Here is a 25,541-nt window from a genome sequence, read left to right on the forward strand (position 1 = left end):
ATCTCCAAAGGTTTCCTGCTGCCTTGATAATAAAGCACAAACTCCTCAACAAGGCTGTGAAGATATTCATAATGCAGGCCCTGAACTGTGGCAGCAAGCAATGCAAGTCAGAATCACTTTCTTCTGAGCCCCCAGGTGCTTTGTTTAGACCTCATTTTTAGCACTTATCACAGTTCACCTTAGCTAGGAGGGTTAGTTACAATCATACTGTGACTTGTATCATCCTTTGCCTTTCCAATGTACATACATCAACATCACACACATGACTGGAGTTTTACAGGGTAGAGAACAACTGTTATTCATATTTCCATCCCTTAAAGTGTTCTGTACATACTAAATATTAATAAATGTGTAGCATTGAATCAAGAAAGATCTAAGATAGCTCTTGGAAACTAAAAACATAGAACATTGTGATGGATATGCCTAGTTCTACTTCTGAGTATTTTGAAAAGATAAGCACAAAATTCAATGCCCCCCCATAAGTATTATAAAGATTAAGTGACATATATTTAAATATAGGCTCTATACAAAATAAACTTGCAATAAATATCAGTGTATTTTATTTCTAGTCTTTGTTGTTTAATGATAAAAACCATTAAGGACTATGAGTTTTCCTCTAAGTACAGCTTTGGTGACATCATTTTTATATAGAATATTCTCTTTATTTATGATTTCAAAATAGTTTGTCATTGCAGTTTTTAATTTATTTCATCTTCAAGCCAAGAGTTGGTCAAGTGGTTAATCTTGTCAAGAAATATCTGAAAAATGTTTAACTGCATTGATTAGAAAGTGGAATTCATTCTATTTCTGCTTTGAAAGTTCATTTAGGTTTTCTTGTAAACTTATATTTGATAAAACTTGTTAAGTATCCTAAAGGCTCTAGAAAATGAGTGTTCTATTTGTAGGACAACAAATCCATTTTTTTAAAACACCTACAGCACTTAGTATTCGTAGATGGTCTCCCATCCAAGTACTAACTAGGCCCGACCCTGCTTAGCTTCTGAGATCAGATGAGATCGGACACGTTCAGGGTGGCATGGTTGTAGATGGACAATAAATCTAAAAGAGCCTTAGGCCTCTCTAGTACTTTTATATGTTTGGAAGCATCTCTGGTGCTTGCGTGAAAGGGAAGTGAGATAAAAGTGTTCAGGTTGCTTCCCATTCTACCTCCCTGGATTTTGTTTTTACTTCCTCTTCTCTGTTAAAAGGTTTTTTTCAAAAACTGTTCCATGGGTTTTATAAAAGCAGTTGTTAATAGCTGCTTAGCTGTTAAAGCTGGCAGTAAAAATAGGAGGCTAAAGGACCTAGGAGAGAACTCATCCCTTTCTTTAGCTGAAACAGTCCTCCCTAAGATGCCATAGTTGTCTTCCTGAAAGCAGAGAGAACCTCTAGGGGTCACATTAAGATTTTCGCAATTATCTTCCAGAATCTGCCGGAATTCTTTCACAGTGTAGAGGATATTGTCTAGGCTGAAATCAAGGAAACTGAGGAATAGACTGGTAAATCTGCTCCCAATGGGATCACAATGTGGTGAGGGATGAGAGACATTACACTTTGCCCTCCTGCACCTGCAGTCACCTTCACATTCTCAAAAAAACCATCCTCAAGGCCCTCCAGGAAACTTCATGATCTTTTAATTCTGAAATGAGTGCCTTTTCTGAAATCCTCTCATTTCTAGCCAAGGGATATGGGCTGAATAAACTCAGAAAAGAACAGTGCTTAGACTAAGCCTTCTCGTCTGGCTCCCTGCCTCCTCTCCTCAAATCCCTCATAAAGATGTGGAACAAGGTAGAAAGGAGAGCTCAGCTCTTAGCCTCTTCCTTAGCACTTACAGTCAGTTTAATCAGCCCCCAATCTGAATGTTTTAACAACTGAGTTAGGGGTACTATCTTTTCTCCCCAGAATAAGAACTGGTGCTAAAACAGTTATAACCTAAACCATTAATTCTCAGCTTTGTGTACATTGGAATCACCTCAGAAACTTTAAAAAATTCTCATGCCTGGTGTCTGAATGTATTAGAGCTGCTATAACAAAATACCACAGCCTGGGTAGCTTGTAAGCTACAGATATTTATTTCTCACAGTTCTGCAGGCTGGAAGTCCAAAATCAGGCTGCCAGTATGGTCAAGTGAATGCCCTCTTATATGGTGAAGACTGCCGATCTCCATTTTCTCACACTGTGAAAAGGCGTAGGGAGCTCTGTGGGATCTCTTTTAAAAGAGGATTAATACCATTAATGAGGGCTCCACCCTCATAATCAAGCAATTCCCAACAGCCCCACCTCCTAATTCCATCACTTCAGGCATTGATATTTCAATATATAAATTTTGAGGGGACATATACATTTAGACCATAGCACCTGGGTACCACCCCCTAGAGATTTTTCTGGCTATCAAGATTTTCTAAAGCTCCTCAGATGATTCTAATGTGCAACCAAAGTTGAGAACCACTGGTCTAGACATTAATTTGAGGAATGGCATAAGAAACTTAGAAGCAACAGGCCTGGCAGAGAATTTCCAAGAGATTGTACATTTGTAGCAAGTGGTGAAAGAGATGAAAGACAATGGTGTGCTCTGTAAATCATTCGTCAAGTTGAGTTTCCTGTTAAAAGTTTTTATTTTTAGCATTATATAAGTGTGGTAGGATAAAAATGGCTGCCATCTCTTTTTTAATTCTCTTATTGAGAGGTGGTGTCTGGCCCTCTTCCCCTGATTCTAGGCCAGTCTCAGTGACCTGCTTAGGCAATAGAATGAAATGGAAGTAACTTTCTGGGACTTCATAAAAGGCTGTGAAGCTGCCACCTAGGGCCTCTTGGAACGCTAGCCCTGGGGACACCAGCCACCAGTTGAGAAATCTAATTACCTCGAGTCTGCCATGCTGTGAGGAAGCCCAAGCTATGCACATGGAGAGAGAAAGATGCTCAGTCAGCCCAGCCCAGGCACCAGACATACACTCGAAGAAGCCATTTTGGACATTCCAATCTTAGCAGACACACAGAGGAGAAGAACGAAGAAATCACCTGCAGACAGCTGGCATTAAGGCCCCAGGCACATAACCCCAGTTGATTATAGCCATTCCAGCAATCTCCAGATATCTGAAGCTCCAGTTGATTATAGCCATTCCAGCAATCTCCAGATATCTGAAGCTCCAGCCATGGAGCAGGCATGAGTTGTCTCTGCTGTGACCTACTCAAAATCCTGAGCACAAAATCATGAGCATAATAAAAAGATTGTTTTTATACCAATCTATTGTTATGCATCAATAGATAACCAGAACAGTAATACATGAATAATCATTGCACAAAATTCAAAGAATATAGATGTATACAAAGAAAATGAGGAAACTTTTCTATCAGCCCCTCACTTTACTTTTACTCTCTTTTTTTTATAGATAAGAGTTGGCTGTATATCCTACTAGTCTCCTGAGATGTGTTTACATACTTACATATGTATTCATTATACATCTATATCTAGATACATATTTTCCCAGATTTTTTTTTATAACTTAACAATGTGCCTTTGAAATCCACCTGGATCAAGATAAATAGGTCTTTGCTAACAGCTGCACAGTATGCCATAGTATGAGTGTATTATAACTGCACTATCTCCTCTGTTGATGGAAATTTAGATTGTTTTCAATTCTTGCTTTAAGAAACAATTCTGCAAGGAACATCCAATAATACAATTTTGTGTACATTCAATAACTTCTTTAGGATAGAGTCCTAGAAATGGAATATTTGAAGCAAGGATTGTGTGCATTTTTAAAGGTGTTTTGGTTGTAAAATATATATAACATAAAATTTACCATTTTAACTATTGTTAAGTGAAGAATTCAGTGGCATTAGTGTATTCACATTGTTGTGTAACCAACACCACCATCTACCTCTAAAATTTTTTCATCATCCCAAATTTAAACTCCACTCATTAAATAATAACTCTCCATTACCCTTCCCTCCAAGCCCCTAGTAATCACTATTTTACTTTCTGTCTCTATTAATTTGACTATTCTAGGTAGTTCATATAGGTGGAAGCACATGATATTTGTCCTTTTGTGTCTGCCTTATTTCACTTAGCATAATGTTTTCAAGATTTATCCATTTACTCATGTTGTAGCATGTATTAGAATTTCCTTCTTTTTCAAGGCTAAATAAGTGGGACAGTACATCACATGCCAGCGTCACACAACTGATTACCTGTAGAGACAGTATTCTCACTCAGGCAGTCTGACCCAAGAGTCTGTGCTATGAAGCCATATAAAGCACTCATATGATATTTGGTAAAAGTGCTCAATATATGTTAGTTTCACTGAGAAGTGTCATCCACTGCAGTTCCAAAACTATGACTTTTGGTATTTCAATACCCCCATCACCACCATATCAGCCTTGGAAAATGTTTTCTGTGGTCTTTGATGTCTAATTTTAGCTTTGACTGATATAATTCTTTTCTTCTAACTACCAACTGCAGCAATTAAGAATTGTTTCCAGCAGCTGGCTTCTGAGAAGTACTGTGCTTGGGGATGCGAATGGGAGTGAGGCGATCAATGTGCTTCCAGAAGCAGCCCTAGAGACCACGTGGGGGGCGCCCTCTACAGGACTTTAGGAGAAATGCCACCTGAGTTTGGCTGAGATGAACGGCTTGGTTACTCTCCTGTGGGTGAAGGCACTGCCAAATACTAAGGCTTTCTTGGGTAAATGGCCTTTCAGTCATTTCAGATTATCTCAATCATATTTTAAAATTTTTAGCTTCTGCTCTGTAACTTTAAGGGAGTCAAGGCGTGAGAACTTATGTTCTTTTAAAGCGTCTATGTCTACATTAACTTGATCCTGCAGTATGTGTATATGTATGTGTGTGTTTATTTTAGAGATGGGTCTATGCTGTGTTCCCTGCAGTACTGGCAAACCTTACATATCTGTTTAAAAACTTGACATTTGTTTCCCTAAGAGCACAATCTGCTTTTAAAAATCCATTTTCCTAACCTTCTGCACTCCAGTGTAAACATTGCAGTTAATGAGGTTTTACTTAACTTTTTGTTATAAAAATATTGAGCAAAACATAAAAGTCTTCATCTAACATTTAGCTTGCTATGTTTTCCGTTTTGCCTTATTATTTTACGCTGAGAACATATTCATGGAGTATGTTTCATGTGTCATAAAATGTTTAAATGCTCATTTAAAAAAAAAAACACAAAAATGTATAGAGAACATAGAGTAAAAAGCACAACCCCTACCTCCAATCTACTCTCTACAGGTTGCCATGTAATTTTTTAAGTCTTCCTTGAGATATTTAAATTTAAAAAAATATTTCTCTGTTACATGAAATTATTCTGTAATTATTCTGTAAACATGCTCTTTTCATTTAATAATATATATTGTCCATCTTTGCACATTAGTGCATGGAAAACCACCACACTGTTTTCAATGGATGCAGTATAGGCCACGGAATGGATTCACCAAAATTTACCAAGCCAGTCCCCTGGTGACAGTCATTTAAGTTGTTGGCAAGTGTGGCAGGCAGGAATGTTCCAGGAGAATGACAAAGATTTAAGTAAGAAGATGCCTCTCACACTACCATGCAGGTCAATAGTCTGGTTATGTTCACCTGAGACTAGAAAGTAGTCTTGATGAGAAGGACATACATAGAATGTTGGAACTAGAAATACAGATAGGCCATCTAGCTCGGGGTTCCTTTTTTTCCCTTGCAGTCCACTTGGATCAAATGAAGTCTTTCTTGAAGGGGACATAATGCAAAACAGTTAAAATGTAGGGGCTTCTCTAGCTGATGTGAGGGTATATACCTAGAGACTCCTGCTAGGTTCCCCCAGGTGGACTTCAGGAAGTCCACGAACGCCCCGAAATCATATACGAAACGATAAATGAATGTACTCTTTTCTGAACAAAACAATTATCCCTATAGAACATAGCATTTTACTAGATTTTTCAAAAGGAATTATGACACAGAGAAGTTTAAGAATCTGCACTCTAGAGTTCCCGGGGGCAGTGTTTGGAAACTGAGACGACACCAGTGCTGATGCTGGATTAAAGGACTCAGTTGTTTAGCGGCTCTTATCCTGACTGGAAACTATTGTTTACTACCCTCTCGTGAGATAAGCTCGTTGGGGCAGGAATCCTGCCTAAAGTGACCATCCTCGCCTCTGGCACAGTATGTGGTATTCGGTAAATACCTGCTGTAAACAGGAGTGAACGAGGTCTACAGGTTGATAAGGACAGGAGGGCTTTGGGGCTAAACGGTTTTAGCGCAGCCGGAAGGCGCCCAAGGCCACGAGCCCTCGACTCTGAGGGGGCCACGCCTACTCTACTTCCTGGGTTCGTGCTCGGATACTAGGGGCGACAACTGCTCCTCCTCTGAGCTGGCCGCACGACCACTCTGGAGAGAAACAGGTATAAGTTGTTGGGGATGCCAACCCCATCAGCAGCGCGGTAGCCCAGCGCCTTCTGGGAGACGTAGACCCTGTGAGCCCAGCCACCGGCTTTCTGATTGGTTCCGCATATTCCCGGGACCCTGGGAGATGCAGTTCAGAGAGTCGCTCGCGCATGCGTAGGCGTGACGCTGGAGACCGAGGCTGCTGCTGATCCCTGCGCCTGCCTGCCTGTCAGGGCCCTGCGATGACACTTCCCCTGTTTCCTCGAGCCACTCTTCCCGCAAACAAACCCCATGCTGACCCAAGCTACTTCCTCCTCTGGAGCCATTGCCCCAGGGAGGTGCTGCTGAGGGTGACACCAACCAACATGACGCCTTCCTGTCCCCAAGCCGAGAACCGCGGAGTGTGGGCGGAGGGGCTCCTGGTGGTGACGGGGGGTGGGGGGTGGGGTGGGAATCTCCTGTCCACCTTCAGGGATACCGCCCACGAAGTGCCAGGCGCTGAAACACCAAAGGAGGATGTTGACACTTTCCCACGGTGCCAGGCACTTTTGCGTACATTCTCTCTCGGTGAACTCCCGAAACAACCCATTTGACAGGAAACAAACTCAGAGAAGTCAAATAACTTGCCCAGATTCTAGATCTTGGAGTCCCACATTTCCCCACCAATTCGTGCAGCTTCCAAACTGACGAACAGTTTCAATACGAGGTGGTGAGCGGAATGACAGAAGCCCCGGGCAAGAAGAGTCAGCTCTGCGGAGATGAGAGGACGGGGAGGTGGATGTGGGGACAGGGTTATGTAAACCGAACCTGAAGGGGTATGGTTAAGGAATGGCTGTCGTCTAACAGGCAACTGTGTTTTCCTCCTTCACTGACTTGTAAGCCTTTGGCGGTCTGTGACTGTATGCCCAAAGCCAGCCTCCTAGGAGGGTCCCTATAAGTATAGTGGTAGAACGAAATTTGTTCAGTTGTTAAAATTATAAAATGTACATAGAAAAATGTATTTAACAATAGGAATTAATGTGTATAACACTTTCTAGCTTATAAAGCTTCTTGCTTAATGTTACCATGTTGCAAATGAAGCTCTCATTGGTGAACTGGTTGGGAACCTATTCAGATCCCATCACTGCACCACCATGACAGGTCAAGGCCACCTACTGCATCCCACTTGGGGAAGCTGGCTTCCTCTCCCTGTTTCCATCCTGCTGAAGAGGTTGTAGGTTGTCCCAAACTCAGTTCGCCCTCGGTTTGGCAGTTCTAAGTATGTATTATACACACAGTTATGTCTCCCAGTGGGAGATTCATTCCCTGGAAATTCACTTGGACCTGAATGGTTAGCCCATCAAAGTCTCAGATTTCTCCCTTAAAATTCAGATTACTAGGGGGCATGGAAGAGATCATGTCACAATGAGATCCATTATTTTCAACTCCAGATTAACACAGGAACTCTACCATGATTTTCCTAGTTCTTTCCATTTTCTCAATAGCAGATATGTAATGTATTTAAATACTACTTTATAGACATCGTTTATCATGATGGTTGGAGGGACAAGATTGGTAGCACCTTGGAAACGAAGCTAACTATAAAATACTTTTTAAAAACTACCTTTTTATTATAAAAAAAAAGTAATACATATTGATTTAAAAGTCTAAAAATGATGGAAAAAATGAATGTGTTAGAAAGTGAAACCCCTCATGACCAGGAATGGAATAAAGGCTGAGGTGTCTCAGCTGCATATTACTTGGGATTAGAGCAAAGACTGAACCCTTTGCAGCAGTTGCATTGATTTAGATTTATCACGTTGTCCTCAAATAAGGGCATATATACAGTCACAGAGGTACAAGAAATAGTTCAGCAATACCCCACTTTGTTAAAGAGTTAAAATGCATCCCAAGAGCTATAATCCTATTTTCATGTTTCTTCATTTTAAAAACTCATTGGAACCTCAAAAAATGGAAGTTTTATGAGCTTCTCTTGACCTAGAAAGGCTTCAGTGGCATTAAAACACTACTTTTCAAGAAGCACCTGACTCAAAATTGCCTGTTGCACAAGCTGCCACTTCAATTGCAAAAGAACCTGCTATAGACTGGAAAGCCCTGTTTCCTATCCAGTTCTGTCATACTGAGTTAGTCTCAGCTTAGAGGAATTTCCTGGCTAGTCCAGACAGGGTCAGGGACCCAAGGAACACGAAGGACACTGCACATCATTGCACAATTTCATCATTTCTGCGTCAGTTGTTGAGTCTTTCTGTAATTTTGTAAGGGTCCTGGTCCCAGAGACATTCCAGTCAACAAGCAGTCTTCTGGCCCAACCTGAGAATTTCACAATTTGATATTTGCACCAGAAATTTACATTTTGATTCATCCATTTTTTTAGGGAAGATGTTGGGTTGGGGAGGTTATTTTCTCAACAGGATCCAGAGAACTGGATGTTATCAGCTATTAAAACAAAAATGCTGAATACTCTGTAAAATACAAAGCACATGGGCCAATTGAACAATAAGCTAAATTCAATCAACCAGAACTAATTGAAACTTTGATCCCAGGCTGGTCACACACAGGGCTGTTTGTTCAGCCAGGCATCAGAATGTTGTCACTGACCTGTGGGACTGGTCACTATGGCCCATTTTGAACTTCACAGGACAGCTAAAAAAATGACATCTATAGTTAGTTATGCATAGTAAATAAATTATTATCATACAGGGAGACAATATTGCAAAGTGGCTAACAGAGTGGGTTTGAACCTTGGCTCTGGGCAAGTCACTAAGTCACTAATCCTGGCTGTAAATGGAGAGAATGAATCCTGCCCCTATGGAGAGCTACAGAAATTCTAGGAGATAATGTATATATAAAGCAAACTGTGCTTGGCACAGAGTAAGGACCATTGAAGGGTAATTGTATTATCAACAAAATGTCTGTAAGCCAAAAATATCATGAGAAAGACAAAGTTTAAACCAGGATTGCAAATGATGCCAACTAAGTGATAGAGATATCACCATTTTGCAACCACCGTTGTAGCAATTGATTCAGAAAAGGATCTTCAATGAATGCTAAACCATGAAGTGAAAGATTGTGGGAAAAACAGAAATTTCTACACAATTGGGTTGCTTAATTAATTACAAAGAAAAAATGTACTTTTATAGTAGTGAGATCTCAAGGATGCCTGAATGTACCTTCAGTCTAATAATGAGGAGACAATCACACAAATCTAAACTGAGGGACATTCTGATTGGAATGGACTTTTCAAAAATATTAATGTCGTGAAAGAATTTTTTTTTAAGGCAAGAGAAGTGTGAAAGGAGACTATAAAGACATTTCACTAAAAGCAATCTCTGATTGGACCCTGGATTGAAAAAAAAAAAAAAGCTGTAAAGGACATTATCAAGACAAATGGGAAAATTTTATTTAACAACATTAAATTTCCTGAGTATGATGATTGTATTCTTATTACTTAAAATGATATACTTGTATCCTTGTTCTGGGTGTTTAAGGTATCTAGAGTATTTGGAGTGATATGATGTTTTCAATTCATCCAAATTCAGAACCATCCAAATGGTTCATGAAAAAAAAAAAGTGCGTGTATGAAAACATGAGAGAGAGGGAAAGAGGAGAGGTGAGGAAAGGGGAGAATATCACCAAATCTATAAAATATAAACAGTTGGCTAATCTAGGTAAAGGGTATATGTGTTCATTGTACTATGTTCTCAATTTTTCAGTCAGTTTGAAACTTTTCAAAACAAAAAGTTGGGGATAAAAATTAGAGTATGCAGAATGACAGAAGCAGTTAACGGAGGAAGAAGTCAGCTCACCCCCACATACAAATTTGAAGCCTCCTCTGGGGCCCTACACTGGACAGTAAGCTCCAAAGGACATCATGTCTTTTTCACCTTGTTTCTCCAGCATCCTGGCACGGTATCCAGAATATTTGTGCAGTAAGTGTGCATAGATGGGCATCCTCTCCTGGGAATGCTACTCGGAAGCCAGGGTAAAGTCAGCACTGGGAACAAACAAATCAGGATGGTGGTTCCAGGCATGGCGTTATGGGCCCTTGTGTTGCTGGAAGTACCAGACAACTGAAACTGCATCAGCAGGGGCGATATCAGGGCTTGCCTCCTGGCAGTGCCCTTCTGGCCTTGCCTGCCTTCTTGGGCAGGGAACCGCAAAGCTTGCAGGGGTATATTTGCTGTCCCCTATTCCCCCTGCCATTGGCTCTGGAGTGTCAATAAAAACCCCCAAGGGTCTGGCAGAAAACAATTGGCCACAGGAGCTGAACATAGTCCTCTCCAGGGTGGGACCAGGGGCTCTGCTGCCACCCTCCACACCCAAATCCTGGGAGGAGGAGAGAAGGAAGCATCTGAGAGCCTTCCCAAGGATCAAGAGATGGGAATCCAATCCCAGAACCTCCCTCCCAGACTTACCACCAGCTCTGTAGTCCAGCCCTTGGAGGTGAGAGCTGGGGCACTAGAGGACCACATGTGTGGCAAGGAATCTCCCAGCTGGAAAAGCCTCTGAATCGGCAAGAAAGAGAACACAAGCCAGCAATGACACTCCCATAGCCTCATTTCTCACCAAAACACAGAGCATTTCCTGTGCCTTTTCCGTTATTTCACAAGCTGCCTCGTCTCACTCATACTCTGGGTTCCAGGACAGAGGGCTTTTTCTTCTCCCAGAAGCCAGACAGCTGGCACCAGCCTCTCTCGGTCAACGCTATGGCCAAGACCCCTAGAGACCACCTGTTGTTCTCCCTGGAAGAGCTGGTGCCCTATGACCTTGAGAAGTTCAAGTTCAAGCTGCAGAACATCAGCCTGGAGAAGGTGCCACCCCGGATACCCAGGGGTCAGCTCCAGACAGCTAAGCCAGTGAAGCTGGCCACTCTGCTGCTCGACCACTATGGGGAAAAGTGTGCTGTGCATCTGACCCTGCAGGTCCTGAAGGCCATCAACCAGCACCTCCTGGCAGAAGAGCTCCACAAGGCAATTGGCCCAGGTAAGCAGGCCCCATGCCCCCTTCTCTACCATTGTAACTGCTGGCTATTTATGGGATGGTATGGAAAGTACAAGAACAAGTGCCTGTTCGGACTAGTGCACTATGACTTAGGGGTTAGGAGTCCCAGGTGTGCCATGACACTAGTGACTCTGGCCAAGCAAGTCCTTTTCCCTGCTCTGGTCTTTGGAGCTGAATTAATAAAACTAAGGCTCCCAATGGCTCTTAAAAAGAAAAAGAGGGATGGCTGAGATTCTGACTTGGAAGGATCATTAAAGGTAGGAGCTAGATGTCTGTGTGTAGAGAATTCCTCACTTCATTTGTGATTAACACTTATGCACAGACGAGTATCTGGGTAAGCAAAAAGGGCCTGCTAACCGATCTTATTAATAGGGTTGATAGGTAATCTTCTCATTGTTATCCACCTGATTTTAGTTTTGAGTTCTTTAACACATTTCACAAAGGCATTTTAAAATTCTCAAGAAGACTTCATTCCTTTCTTTTTTCCCTTCCTCCCTTCCCTCCCTCTCTCTCTTCCTTCTTTCTTTCTCTCCTTCTCTCTCTCCCTCTTTCTTCATCTTTTTTCTTTTTTCCTTATTTCTCCTAGTTCTTCTTCTGCTACCCTTTTGCCATACTTTCTGATTTTATTATATTATAATCAAAGAATGTGATTTCTGCTGTTAGATGTGTTTTGAGATTTTTGGGGGGAGTACCTAATAAAAATATTTGGAGTTTAAAAAATATTTGGAGTTTGAATTTTTCTTCTATTTCTACTTTAAGAATACATTAGAAATACTTTTCCTGTGTTTCTATGTGATAGAATAGTTTAAATGACATAAAAATCCTCTATTCTTTGAAAGAGTGATAGAACTAAACCAACCATAAGTTGAGTCTGGAATAATCTGATGAATAGAATTTTCAAATTACTTTTTCATATTTTCAAATCTGGTTACTAGCAGCTTCATGGTTTCTCACCAGTTCTTGTACCAGTTTTGGCAACATGTTTTCCTACAAAACCAACAGCAAAGTGTTTTAAACAACTATAAAGTAATTTTAATAAGAACATCTTCAAACCAAAAATTAAGGTGCTAAGTACAGGTTATTTTTATATAGACCTTGGAATTAAGCCTTTCCTGTCATTTCTGCTTAATTAAATAGTACCCTGAAATTTCTAGGCAACCTGTTTTTTTAAAAAAATTACCATTTATACTTACTTTTCTGCATGAGTTAGGATTTTCTTCATGAAACCAAAGTGGGGAAAAAATAAATAAATTAGTTTCTGAAATTGTAACTGTCCTTCATAATTAGATTTCAAATTCGTTTGCCAAACATCTTAATTCTTTTTTCCCAGCTTTATTGAGAAATAATTAACATACATCATTGTATAAATTTCAGACATACAGCATGATGATTTGATTTACATATATTGTGAAATGATTACCACATAGGTTCTGCTAACATCCGTCTTCTCATACAGTGAGTTGAGAACCTTTAAGATTTACTCTCTTAACAAGTTTCTAATATATCATCCAGTAGTATGGGAATTCTTTGAGGCCTGGCTTTGAGTTGAGTTTTCCGGTAAAAGGTCCATTTGCTCACTCTAATTGTTTGAGGATAATGCCGCCTAGAACCTTCTTCAAATGAAATTATTCTCTTGAGTTTGCACTACACTCATGGACTACATGAATAATGTGAATTTGGACTGAAGCCTAAAAGAGGGCACTTTTGTTTACAAATCTTCAAGAGAGATATACTTTTTAAACTATATCTAATGCCAAGATTGAGACAGATACACATTCTGTTCTGTCCCCTTCTGTATGGAAGGTTTTCTTTCTTTTAAATGTTTAATTATGGATTTTCAAACATACTCAGAAGTAGAGGGAACCATGAAGAAGCCTCTCTGTACTCATTACCCAGCTTCAGTGATTGTTACCACTACTTTGCCATTCTGAATACATCTGTTCTTCCTCTTGCTTACTACTGTAATTGAGTTTTGTTTCCTCGGAGCATTTATTTATTTGTTTGTTTGTTTGTTTGTTTGATATTTCTTTGATGTAACAATGGTTAATAACCATTATTACATTATAACTCAATATCTGGATACACTACAGTGTGCTCACCAACAAAAGTCTAGCTTCCACACGTTAATTCTTCTTTATTGATTGATTTTATGAATGAGTCTTGTACATCTATAATCGCACACAAATTTATACCAATAAACTAGGGTTTTTATTTGTCTTATGTATGAAGAATTGTGGTTTTAGAATTTTTATATTGGAAACAAGTTTTCCTGCCTAAAAAGTTTGAAAGGACTATTTGAAAAATAGATACCAAATAATTAGTATGTTATTATTTAATGGTAATTGACTGCTGTTGTCTAGAATGTTCCAAACTGCTTTGATTTCTGAGACTATTCTCTCTCCTCTCTCTTCCCCCAGCCCCTGGCCCTGAGCACCTAACATTTTCATGCCTTTGTGTCTCCTTGTCTTTTCAGAGTATCCAAATCAAGAAAGTGGCACCAGCTGTGCAGAAGTGTCTTGTTTCTCTGGGGAGAATAATTTCAAGAACCTGAGGATACCAGATGACCCAGAAGGTGACAGGCAGCGGCAAAGTGGTGATGGGGCAATGAGCCTACCAGCCAGCCAGCCTGAAGCTGGGAGGGGGACCCAGAAGAAGCCTCAGGGCAAACGGAGAGATCAGAAGAGCTCGGAGGGCCCGGATATGCAGGGAAAGCCAGGGGCCAGGGGTGCGATCCTGTCTTCTAGGAGAAGTGCATTGCCCAGCAAGCTGCAAGCGGAGAAGGGGAACAATGTGAGTGTCAGGCTACGCAGGAATGCCAGCTCTGCAGGAAGGCTCCAAGGACTCTCCAGTGGGTCACTTGGGTCCCTGGGAAGAAAAGAATGCAAGCTATCGGAAGCACATTTACCTTCAAAAAGGCGACCCAAAAGTCTTGAATTTACCATTTCTTCGGGAGAGAGAGAACCCCTCAATCCAAGCATTCTTTTTCCTCAAGAGAAAATGAGAAGTGAGACTCTAGACTTAACAGCCACCCCCAGCGAAGTGGCCACTCTGGATGTAGGGGCTGCTGTGGCTCCAGAGAGAGGCTCCAGGAATTCAGAACATTGCGTGATCCTGGGTGGGAGAGCATTCAGGAATACATTTTCCAATATATCATTGGCTAAAGAGGAGAAGACTTGTGAGCATCCAGAATCTATAGGACCTTCGGAGAAAAATGGAATTGAGGGTCCAGAGACTCTTAAAACCTTGGGAGAGGTGGTAGGCAGTGTGCTCCATGAGCCTTCAAATCCAGAAATCCCTCCATCTTCAGGTAAGAAAGGACCCTAGAATCCAGAATACTTGACATCTTTAAGATTTGTGACCTTTTATCCCTACTGTATTTATGTCACCAGATCCCTGAGTGTCCCCTACAGTCCCAAAGCTCTGAGAATCTTTTGGAGGCTGTGAATCCTGAAAAACAAAAGCTATGTGTACACATCTTCACAAAATGTCACATCAATTCGCTTAGTTCTTAAACACTTTAAAGTTCTTCTTTAAGATTCCCAGGGCTTCATGGACTCCAGATTGAGCATCTGAGAAAGACTGGGTAAAAATATCTCCTTCTCCCAATAACCCCATGGCAGCATGTCATAGGATCCAAATTCTGCCATTTGCCTCTCTCTGGGCAAAGAGGAGAGCTGTTGGCTAAAATCCTAGATCTCTTTTACTAAGGAGGCAGAAATTAGGATTATGTTGGGCTGTGAATGACAGAAACACTATAATAACAGTAACTGAAATAAGGTAGAAATTTGTTCCTCTTTCACATGAATGTTGCACAGGTGATCCAAGACAGATGTGGTGCTCCATGGGCCAGGAACCCAGGCTTCTGCTGTTTTTCTGCCCCACAGAGTTTACTTTCAAACTCATGATCTCAGATGGTGGCACCCTCATTCCATGCAGCAGGATAGATGGACAAAGGAGAATAGTACTACTTAGGGAAGGTTTCCAAAATTTTCTAGAAATTGATCATGAGAGCTCCCTTTATATCCCTTTTTTCAGAATGTAGTCAAATAACCATACCTAACTGAAAGGGAGGCTGAGAAATGTAGTTTTTTTTTGGGGGGGGGGGAGAAGCAGTCATATGAACAGCGATCAATTCTATTACAAGGGTAGGAGTGAAGAATGGTTATTGGGGGCCTCTTGCAGTCTCACAGGATATAAATCCCTGGGACCTGGTGAAAAGAGGAAATGAGAGGGCACTAATGGATTCAATATATTTTTATTCTTATATCTTTTGTCATTTCTGTTTTATAAATTTGTGCTATGGTCTTGGGGCACAGATAGTCATAGCTGTACATCATCATGGTGGGTTATACCCTTCAGTCTTATGAACTTCCTTTATTTACTTTTATTTAATGCTTCCTGAACCTGAGTGTGAGAAGTGGTCAGTCTGTGCCTTCATTCAGCATACTTCCCAAAGGCTTACCATGTGCCAAGGACTCTACTACAGGCTGGGAGTCCAGCTATAAGCCAGTCACTGTCCCTGGGGAATTCCTTCATGAGTTATGAGCAGATTGAGTGATTTTAAGTGGCAAAGCAAACATTGGTCAGAATGTTTTGTTATCTTTATATCACCTGCTAGATCAGTGTATGTGCAGAAGGAAGTCATAGAATCTATAGCAAAAGACCTTTCTTTAGGATAAAAGAATTCCAGCTCTCAGGACTATCATGAGATCTAGTCCTTGGCCCTCAGTCACAGGGGCTTGTTGGAGGGGAATTGTTGGAGGGCCTTACTGGAGGGGACATAGGGGAGGACAACCTAGGAGGTGGCTGCAGTCTAAAAGAGAACTCATATGTCCCAGGCATAGGCTGTCTCTGCTGTGCTTTTGTATTACCCCTTTGTAATACCCTGGGTTTGTCACTCAGGAGATTTTTCCACTCCCATATCCCCAGGGAGGTCTGTGTGTACCCTTTGCTGCACCCAAGGAGACCTGGTTGGTGGGACCTGTACACATGATTCCTGCAGCTGCTCCATTGCTTCTAGGGATCCCAAGGTCCCCGGTGTTCACTCACCCAGCTGCCCCAGGTACCAAGCCTCACTCACAGGGAAGCACTCTGGACACTGCAAGCAGCAAGAGGGCCCACAGAAGGCTAGCTTGAGCCCTAAGCCCCTGCCACAATGTGAGCGTCACATGAAGCAGTTCCAGCTGCTCTTCTGTGAGGACCACGGAGAGCCCATCTGCCTCATCTGCAGCCTGAGTCAAGAGCACCGAGGCCATCAGGTGCGCCCCATTGAAGAGGCTGCCCTGGAATACAAGGTAGGCCTTCCTGCCTGGGGGCCCTACTCTGCTGGGCATTTAGACACGCTTACTTCATTTTCCATTGTTACTGATTGGTGCATGAGCTAGCATTCTTGAGCTGTAAATGGCAAAAGCACAATACAAATCAAGTCAGCAAAGAGAGAATTTATCCACTTATGTAACTCAGAGGTCCAACAGAATCTAGCTTCAGGGATAGCAGAATCCAGGTACTCATAGGTCATTAGGAATCTCTCTCTTGGCTTTGCTTCCCTTGGTATGATGGATTCATTCTTCTTTTTCCTGGGTACCCTCCCTGTGCTCTTGGCTGCAACATCCTCAGCTTTACTCCCCAAAGCATATTTTCCCTTCTAGAGCTGGCATCAACTAAAGGTGGCAGGAGCCAAGTTTAAGCTTCAACAAGTGTTCTTTTTCCAGGCGCAAATTCAGAAGCAGCTGGAGCATCTGAAAGAATTGAAAAAATATGGAGAGGAGCAGAGACTTCAGGGGGATAAGGACACAGCAAACTACCTGGTAAAGCCAAGGGCATTCTATGGCCGAACCTTGCCTGGGCTCACCACTGCAGAAGGGAGGAGGGAACCTAGAGTGAACAAGTGTCCCTGAGGTTCATAGGGAAGCAGAGCTGATCACATATTTAGAATCACCTGCTCTTGGAGGCGGGAGAGGTAAAGGATAAGCCTGTCCCTGCAGAGGAGGCCTAACTGCATCTCCAAGGATACTGTCGTACTTTCTCATACCACAAAATGGTTTAGAGAAACTAATGCCAGTGTCTGTCACTGACAGTTGGGATCCAACGTTAAATTCTCCTCTGTATTGTTTTTATCATCGTTGTTGTTGTCCATTTTATTTTTTTACAAAAACCATATTGACTTTTAAAATTCAAATGGCTAAAGTAGACATTTTCTTTAAAACTGTGGTTTTGTGACGCCACAGATTTCAGTAAGTACAGATTACTGGCCTTCTTCTGTCAAGCTGGTGTTTAGCCTCTTTGGATTCATGAGTTACTTCCATTTTCCCTGCAAGTTAAGGCACCCACCCCAGAGCCTCGATTTGGCTGATACATTTCTATTGGTTGGATCCCGACTCCCTCTCTGGGTTCCAAATTCCTATTGGGACCCATCTCACCACAATGGGAAACAGCGAAAATAAAAAGGGACAGAATGAGAGGAGGTGACATTGGCCTAGGCATCTGACTTTTGGGAAACTCCGAATTGTAGTAAAATGAAAACTCTTTCTTATAATCCCAGGTGGCTTAGAACTTGTGGATGGATCAGAGGTCAGGGATGCCCCTGAGGAGGATGTCAGGAGCCTGGGCTGCTCAGGGAAACCTAGGGAGACAAGAGGGTCCAGCCTTCCCTAAGAAACTCATAGCAACACAGGCCCCTGCAGAAACAAGATGCTGTTTTCAGAACCACTTCTCTTCCTCCTTTCAGTAATCAAGAAAAATTTAATTATAGGAAAAAGGAAGGAAAAGCTCTTCTTTACAGCAGAATGCTAACTGAAGCAAGTATAGAAGAATCATTGAATTAGAAATTTCCATTATACAAACACCAGTATAACAACTGACACTGACATAGATCATCAACAAATGCTAAAACTTTTAGAAGATCGTTAGAGTACAGGATATTTACACACTAAGTACCACTCCATGAATTACTTAACAATTATAAAAGAAATAAAGTATATTTACAATGGAGAGGTCTAGTAGACCCCTCCTTAACTATGTGACCAATCCTAGTATCGCAATAATGATGATGGACAAACTGGACATTCTTTGCCTCCTCATGGGATGTGCTAGAAAGACCACAGCTTTAAATATATGGTATTCTTGCCCAAATGCTTAGCCTGAATTTAATTATGAGCAAAATCATCACATAATTTTAGAATATAGGCCACTGAACCAGACAACTGACCTGTCCTTAAAAAAAAAAAGTCAGTTACCATCATCAACAACACAAAAGGTAAGGAGATGTTTCTGGTTCAAAATAACTAAAGTTAATGCTGTCCTTTTGAGCCAAAATTGATGAGATTTCTCAAGTTCAGTCTTAGTGGATCTGAAGGGCCCTCTCACTCCTTGGAGGAAGGAAGAGGTATCCTAGAGCCACTTTACCTTGATTAAGAAGCTTCCTAGTGATGATGAGAAACAGAGAGATAGAAGAGCTTAATAGTTGACCAGTGTGCAATGGTAGTGTAAGTCAAGTTCACTTATATTCAAATAAATAGACTGACCACTGTCATTCAGAGCCATACTGAGAACCTTCTGCATGCCAACACTTCGGGGCGGGTGCAGACAGGGAGTGGAATGAAGTTTCCCTTCTGGAGACTTTGGTGGTCATAATCTTGTCCATTTATCACTCCAGGCATATGTCATCCTCACAGTGGCTTTCAAGGAAGGAAGAAGGTAATACTAGGTATCTTAGTGTCCTGTGGCTGCCATATCACAGTACCACCAGCTAAGTAGCTTAAACCACAGAAATTTATTTTCTCACAGTTCTGGAGGCTAGAAGTCTGATATCAAGGTTTTTGCAGGGTTGGTTCTTTCTGAGGACCATGAGGGAAGAACATGTTCCAGGCTTCTCTCCTCAGCTTGTAGATGTCCATCTTTCCCCTGTGTCTCTTCATATGGTGTTCTTTCTGTGTGTCTGTACCCAAATGTCCTCACTCCAGTGGCCTGCCCCACCCCAGTATGAGCTCATCTTAACTAATGACATCTGCAAAGACCCTGTTTCCAAATAAGATCACATTCTCAGGTCCTGGGGAGTTAAGATGTTGGAGGGAATAAAATCTAATCTATAACACAAAGTTTTAGGGCATTTTTCAAGAGTCAACCCCTTCTACCCTCAGCTGTTGAGGAAGATTCTGGCCCATTTTGCCTCCTGCTCTGGAATTCAGGCCTCCAAGAGACTGAGGAAGCATGCCTCTTGTCCACCTCTAGGGGGTGAGATTCTGAGGATTCCCGAGACACATATATCCACCTTACCACATAGACCCCTATACCTCCCTATCCTGTTCCCAGAAACTAACTGAGACCCCAAAGCAGAAAGTCCAGTACCAGTTGGAGCAGTTGTATCAGTTTCTGAAGCAGCAAGAACAGCTCTTTGTGGCCTGGCTGGAGGACCTGGGCCAGACCATCGGCCAAGTCTGGGAGACATATGACAACCAAGTGTCCAGGGACATCGCCCTTCTTGATGAACTGATTGAGGAGCTGGAGGCCAAGCAGTGCCAGTCAGAATGGGAGCTTATGCAGGTGAGTGTGGCTGGACCTGGCCTTGCCTGCCTGCTGTGCCCAGCAGAATGACATGGGCTCCCACAACCTTCAGCTCTGCCCAAGCTACTGGGTGAGGCCCTTGGAGCCATGGGTGGAAATTGGTCTTGGTGGCTTGCAATGCCTCTTGTGCCCAGACCCCTTTGATGAGCTCTCGGGAGCCCCAGGTAGCCCAGAATCCAGGGAATCTCCTGGAATCTCCCAGAAGAGAGCAGCAGAGCTTGGATGCAGTTCTGTTGCAGGGCCCAGCTGGGCTGCCACCTCAAATAATTAGAATTAGAATTGGGTAGAGGCGTCCCAGTTGTGTTAACACCCTGAGGCTGAGAGCCCAAGAAGAGAGGCCAGTGGTCAGTGCAGCCCATAGGAGACTGGTAATGGAGAGCTTTTCTCTTTTCTCTCCTAGGACATCGGAGTCACCCTGTACAGGTACTGAGAGGTCCCCTGCTATTACCTCGGGTGTCCTGTAGGAGGCATTTGGGGAGGCAATTCTAGAAGGAAGATGCTCCCAAATCCTGGGTGTGGGACTCCTCCCTGGGCTCCTCCCATCTCCTACAGCTATCTAAGGCCTTTCTGGATTTGTGTAAGGAAAACTGCAGTGCAATCAGGAGGGGAGAGCATGGGGTTGAAAATTGGAAAGAATGAACACAGCTGGCCGTGCTCATGGTGGCTTCATAAGAAACCCCCCCTAATAGACTGCGTCTTATGCAATTCACCTCATAAAAACTGTTTCTGCAGAAGTGCTTGTGGCCTCAGGAAGAGAAGCACTTTCCAAGAATAGAGCTGCTAAGCCTAGCAGGCAGCAGAATAGGAGGCTGAATATAATCACCCCAGGAGCTTTACAAAATCCTGACATCCAGGACCTGGCAAATAAATTAAATCTGAATCTTCAGGAGAGCAACCCAGGAAACAATTTTTAAAGGCTTTTTTGGGGGGGTGGGGGGAGGGTGACATATACATAGCATTAAATTTACCATTTTAAGCATTGTTAAGTGTACATTCAGTGGCATTAAGTACATTCACATTATTGTACAATAATCACCACCATCCATCTCCAGAATTTTTTCATCTTCCCAAATGCAAATTCCATACCTCTAAACAATTCTTCATTTCCCCCTTTCCCAGACCCTGGCAACTACCACTCTACTTTCTGTCTTTGTGAATGTGACTACTCTTAACTACTTATACTCTAATAAGTGGAATCAAAATATTTGTGCTTTAGTCTGGCTTGTTTCACTTAGCATAATGTCTTCTAGGTTCACCCACGTTGTAGTATGTGTCCAAATTTCATTCCTTTTTAAGGCTGAATAATATTCCATTGTATGTATATTTCAAATTTTGTTTATCCATTCCACCCATCAGTAGACACTTGAATTCCTTCCACCTTTTGGCTATTTTGAATGATGACGGCTGCTATGAATATTGGTGTAGATACGTCTGTTTTAGTCTCTGCTTTTAATTTTGGGGAGTATATATCCAGAAATGGAATTGCTCTATCATATGGTAATTATATGTTTCATTTTTTTTGAGAAACCATCAAACTATTTTCCACAATATCTGTGTCATTTTACATTTCCACCAGCAATACACAAGGGTTTCAACCTCTACACATCTTTGCTAACACCGTTTTTTTTTTTCTTAAAAATAGCCACCCTAATGGGTGTGAAGTGGTATCTCATTGTTGTTTTTTTTTCATCTATTATCATTTTTATTTCAATAGAAAGAAAATAGGGAAGTATAATTAATTTGACATAGATAATTCTGGGCTGAGCATTTCAATATCAGCACCATTTTACGGCCATTATTAAAACTCATTGTTGCTTTAATATCAGTGTTTTTTTCAAAACTCCCCAGGTCATGCAAACTCATAGCCAAAGTTGAGGACCAGTGTTTAGAGCTTGAAGTCCAGGGAGGACTTTCTTTGCAAAGCCAAGGCTGGGCTGAGTATACCCTATGTAGGCTGTACCTCCCCTCCAGCTCATGGAGGCTTGGTCCACTTCCATGTTCCAGCCTTCTCTGGACAACAGTCTTTTGTCTCTAGGGCCAAGATGGTGACTACCCCTAAGCCATGGACCACCCTTCCAGAGGTGAAAGAAAAGGTACACCTGCTCTACCAGAAATTAGAGTTTATGGAGAAGAGCATGAAGCATTTCTCAGGTAGGTGGGCTTAGGGGAAGATGGGAGGCACCTGCTCACTTCCGCCCTGCGATCCATGTAGCCCAGAGCCCGCTGGCATTCCTTCTCCACTTCTCATGGCCTTCTGACTCTGTCTTTAGCCTCTTCCTGATAACTTCCTAGCTGGGAATTTAACTCTAGTTCTCTTTCTCCTTTTAGAAAACCTGCATTCAGAAATGGAAACCTTCAGTGGTAAGTATGATGGTAGTTACATGTGCTGAGTAGGCATTATTGTGATATTCCCTTGTACTACTGATTTCTGGGCATTGTTTAGAACAGAGAAAAACACCTGTAACAAAGGTAAGAGAAAGGTCATGACAGGCTCTCACAAGCTCTGTGCCAGACTCACTTGGCTAGTTCAACACATCAGACCACAGAGTCCCCAACGCAGGCCCAGGTCCCTGGGATAAATGGGGTTATATACAAGCAGAAGAATCAAGGTCCTGAGCATGGGGGTCCCTTGTCTTTCCTTGCTGTGGGTACCAGGGTAGATTTAGCCTACCAAACAGGAATGCTCAGGATTTTTTTCCCCATCTCCTTTTTCTCTGCAGTTCCCAAACTGATTGGTGCTCAGGCACATGCTGGTAAGTGCCAAGATCAATGCAAGTGGCCTTGGCCTGATAGGTCCCTGTGCTGTCCCCTGTGTTCTAGAAGAACAGCCCTGTCCATGTTTCCTGGACAGGGGAGAACCTGTGGGGTTGGTACCCATGTATTCTAATTCTCTCTGCAAGTTAATGTGCTTCTGGATGTAGAAACCGCCCACCCCAATCTCATCTTCTCTGATGACCTGAAGAGTGTGAGACTTGGAAACAAGTGGAACTGTCTGCCTGACAGCCCGGAAAGATTTGATAGCTGTATCATCACCCTGGGCTCTCCGAGCTTCTTCTCTGGCTGCCATTACTGGGAAGTGAAGGTGGGAGACAAGACAGAGTGGATCCTGGGCATCTGTAAAACATCCATAAACCGAAAGGGGAGCATCACTTTGTCACCAGAGAATGGCTACTGGGTGGTGATGATGATGAAGCGAAATGAGTACCAGGCATCCACCATTCCCCCAACCCGCCTGCGGATGAAGGAGCCCCCCAGGTGTGTGGGCATCTTTCTGGACTACAAGGCTGGAGAAATTTCCTTTTACAATGTAACAGCCAAATCCCACATCTACACATTCACCAGCTTCTCTTTCTCTGGGCCCCTTCAACCTATTTTCAGCCCTGGGACACATAATGGAGGGAAGAACACAGAACCTCTTACCATCTGTCCAGTGGGTTGCCAGGCGCCTCACTGAATGACCAACACTTTGCATCTCTCTTCCAACTCCCAGCCTTGTATTTTGAATTCATACATTCTACAGTCATTACTGAACACATACTGGGTTCTGGGTGTTGTGGGGAATATAATGAATAAGAGAACAGTCCCTGTGTCCCCAGGAGCTAGGGAATTCTGCTACTGCAGAAGTACAAAATTAGGTACAAAAATAATGGTAAGCCAAGAGTGAAGAGACTATATGTACTGATGACATGCCATGTTTTTCAGAGTAGGAAGTACATGACTATTGCTAAATAAATCCTTGTATATGAATTATACCCTAAGATGCTCCTGAGGCCAAGGTCCCACCCTCATTTTCCTTCAAGACCTCACAGCAAGGATGTGTCCCCTGATTCTAGCCTCCCCTGTCTTGAGAACTTTGGAAGTTTAGAAAGAGAAACAAGCAGACTGGATTGTTATAAACTATTTTTGTATCTAGATTAATAAACTATGGTTCTTAAGAGTATTGGCTGAGCTTCATAAATAAATTGATTAGAAAGTTTGGTCATAAATCCATTTGTTGTCACTTGATTGATTGCTGTGAGATCCCATTTCCCTACTGAACACCTTGAAAGAGATAGGGCTGCTGTGGTGGAAAAACATTTGACACATATTCTAAGTGTCAAATTCTATCCTGATCTGTATCTCAAAATGTGTGGTACTGTAGAAAATTAGGTGCTCTAGTTCACAAATGTTCCCTCTATCATCCTCCATTTAAAGAGATCTAATGTAAAGAGAAGGGATGTAAGAAAAGAAGAATCAAATGAACATTAAAATCCAAACTCCTCTTACCCCAACTCTTCTTTCTACATTTTCACACTAGAGCCTAGATTGGACTCAGATTCTCCATGGTTGTGACCAGAACATGAAACAAAAGCTTTGCTGTCTTCATGGAGCTTTGTTCTATATGCATAATCCATATACTGACACAGTACACATGCCCTATTTGCTTAGCTGTTCCTTATGGTCGGTCATTTGTTACTCCCAATTCTCCTTTGCTATAACCTTTTCACGAACAGCTTCATGTATATTTTCTACCACCTCCCCATACATGTATTTTTTCTCCTGTTATTCCTAAAATGGTTTCAGAATGTGAACTATTTGATAACACTTGCTGTAGTTAGCCATACAATCCTCCAGAATGATTTAAAAATGTTTTATGCCCGAAGAAGTGTGTGACATTAAAATTTTTTTTGCTAATTTAATAGAGATATAATGAGGTTTTACTTGTGTTTTTATTTTATTACCATTTAGTGAGGCTGTGAATTTTTCCATGTAACTTTCTACTTTTTGCTTCATTTTATAATAATGTTACAGCTCCTGTGAGTAATTTACTATGTAGAATCTAGGTGTTGAACTTCGTTGTTTATAGTACTTTCTTCATAAATATTTTAGATACTAAACATTTGTATCTTCAAAATAAAATTTTCCCTGTCTGGTGGTTATTTTATTGTGCTACAATTCACACACATGAAATTCACCCTTTTAAAGTGTATAGGACTTCCAGTCAAGATGGCAGAGTAGGTAAATGCTGTGCTCGCCCCCTCCCATGACCACATCAAAATAACAACTAAACTATAAATTATAAAACAATCACCCTTGAGAACTAACGAAAGACTAGCTGAACAGACTTCTATTCTAAGGATTTAAAGAAGCCATGCCAAGACTGGTTGAAGAGGCGAGGACACAAAGCAGCTGGTCCCACAATCATGTGTGGCAGTTAAGAATCAGGAGCGATATCTGGGCTTGGAGGTCCCACTGAGGAGCAAGAGGTCCCAGACCCACAGCAAGCTCTCTAGCCCAGACTACCAGCACCATGAAGCAGATTCTCCACAACATCTGGCTATAAAACTCAGTGGGGATTCAGTCCGGGTGAGACAGAGGGCTCCTGAAGTCCCAGGTGCTCCTCTTAAAGGGCCTGTGCAGGGACATACTCGCTGACAGATTCACTCACTCAGAGCTCCAGCACCGGGGCGGCAGCTCAAAAAGCACCAGGAACATACAGAGAGGAACTGAATAGTCTGGCTTCAGGGCAAGGGCTAGAGGAACAGCTTTCTCCAGGACTAAACTGCTGGCAAGCACCATTTTTCCTTTGTTGAGCCCCCTCCCCACACAGCCAGCAGGC

General features: G+C 42.1%; 1 protein-coding gene and 1 pseudogene across 1 annotated transcript; one reads left to right on the forward strand and one right to left on the reverse strand.

Moving 5' to 3' along the window:
- Positions 1-929: 929 nt before the first annotated feature.
- Positions 930-1,048, reverse strand: LOC111730072 (annotated as a pseudogene).
- A 10,010-nt stretch (positions 1,049-11,058) lies between these two features.
- Positions 11,059-23,823, forward strand: MEFV (MEFV, pyrin innate immunity regulator). The gene is made up of 10 exons (XM_011376544.1): positions 11,059-11,362; positions 13,854-14,687; positions 16,283-16,674; positions 17,092-17,187; positions 19,691-19,921; positions 20,343-20,365; positions 21,978-22,093; positions 22,271-22,303; positions 22,663-22,695; positions 22,843-23,823. The coding sequence occupies exons 1-10, from the start codon at positions 11,086-11,088 to the stop codon at positions 23,394-23,396; spliced, it is 2,589 nt and encodes an 862-aa protein (XP_011374846.1). The 5' UTR covers positions 11,059-11,085; the 3' UTR covers positions 23,397-23,823.
- The last annotated feature ends 1,718 nt before the right edge of the window (positions 23,824-25,541 follow it).

Source organism: Pteropus vampyrus, unplaced genomic scaffold (assembly GCF_000151845.1).
Source record: "Pteropus vampyrus isolate Shadow unplaced genomic scaffold, Pvam_2.0 Scaffold300, whole genome shotgun sequence".
NCBI lineage: Eukaryota > Metazoa > Chordata > Mammalia > Chiroptera > Pteropodidae > Pteropus > Pteropus vampyrus.

Bases quoted from the DNA above. Each gene is read 5' to 3' on its own strand.
- MEFV (XM_011376544.1), top strand. From the start codon at position 11,086: ATGGCCAAGACCCCTAGAGACCACCTGTTGTTCTCCCTGGAAGAGCTG. The intron at 14,688-16,282 runs GTAAGAAAGGAC...TTTGTCACTCAG, and splicing joins AGAAATCCCTCCATCTTCAG to GAGATTTTTCCACTCCCATA. The intron at 19,922-20,342 runs GTGAGTGTGGCT...TTTCTCTCCTAG, and splicing joins CAGAATGGGAGCTTATGCAG to GACATCGGAGTCACCCTGTA.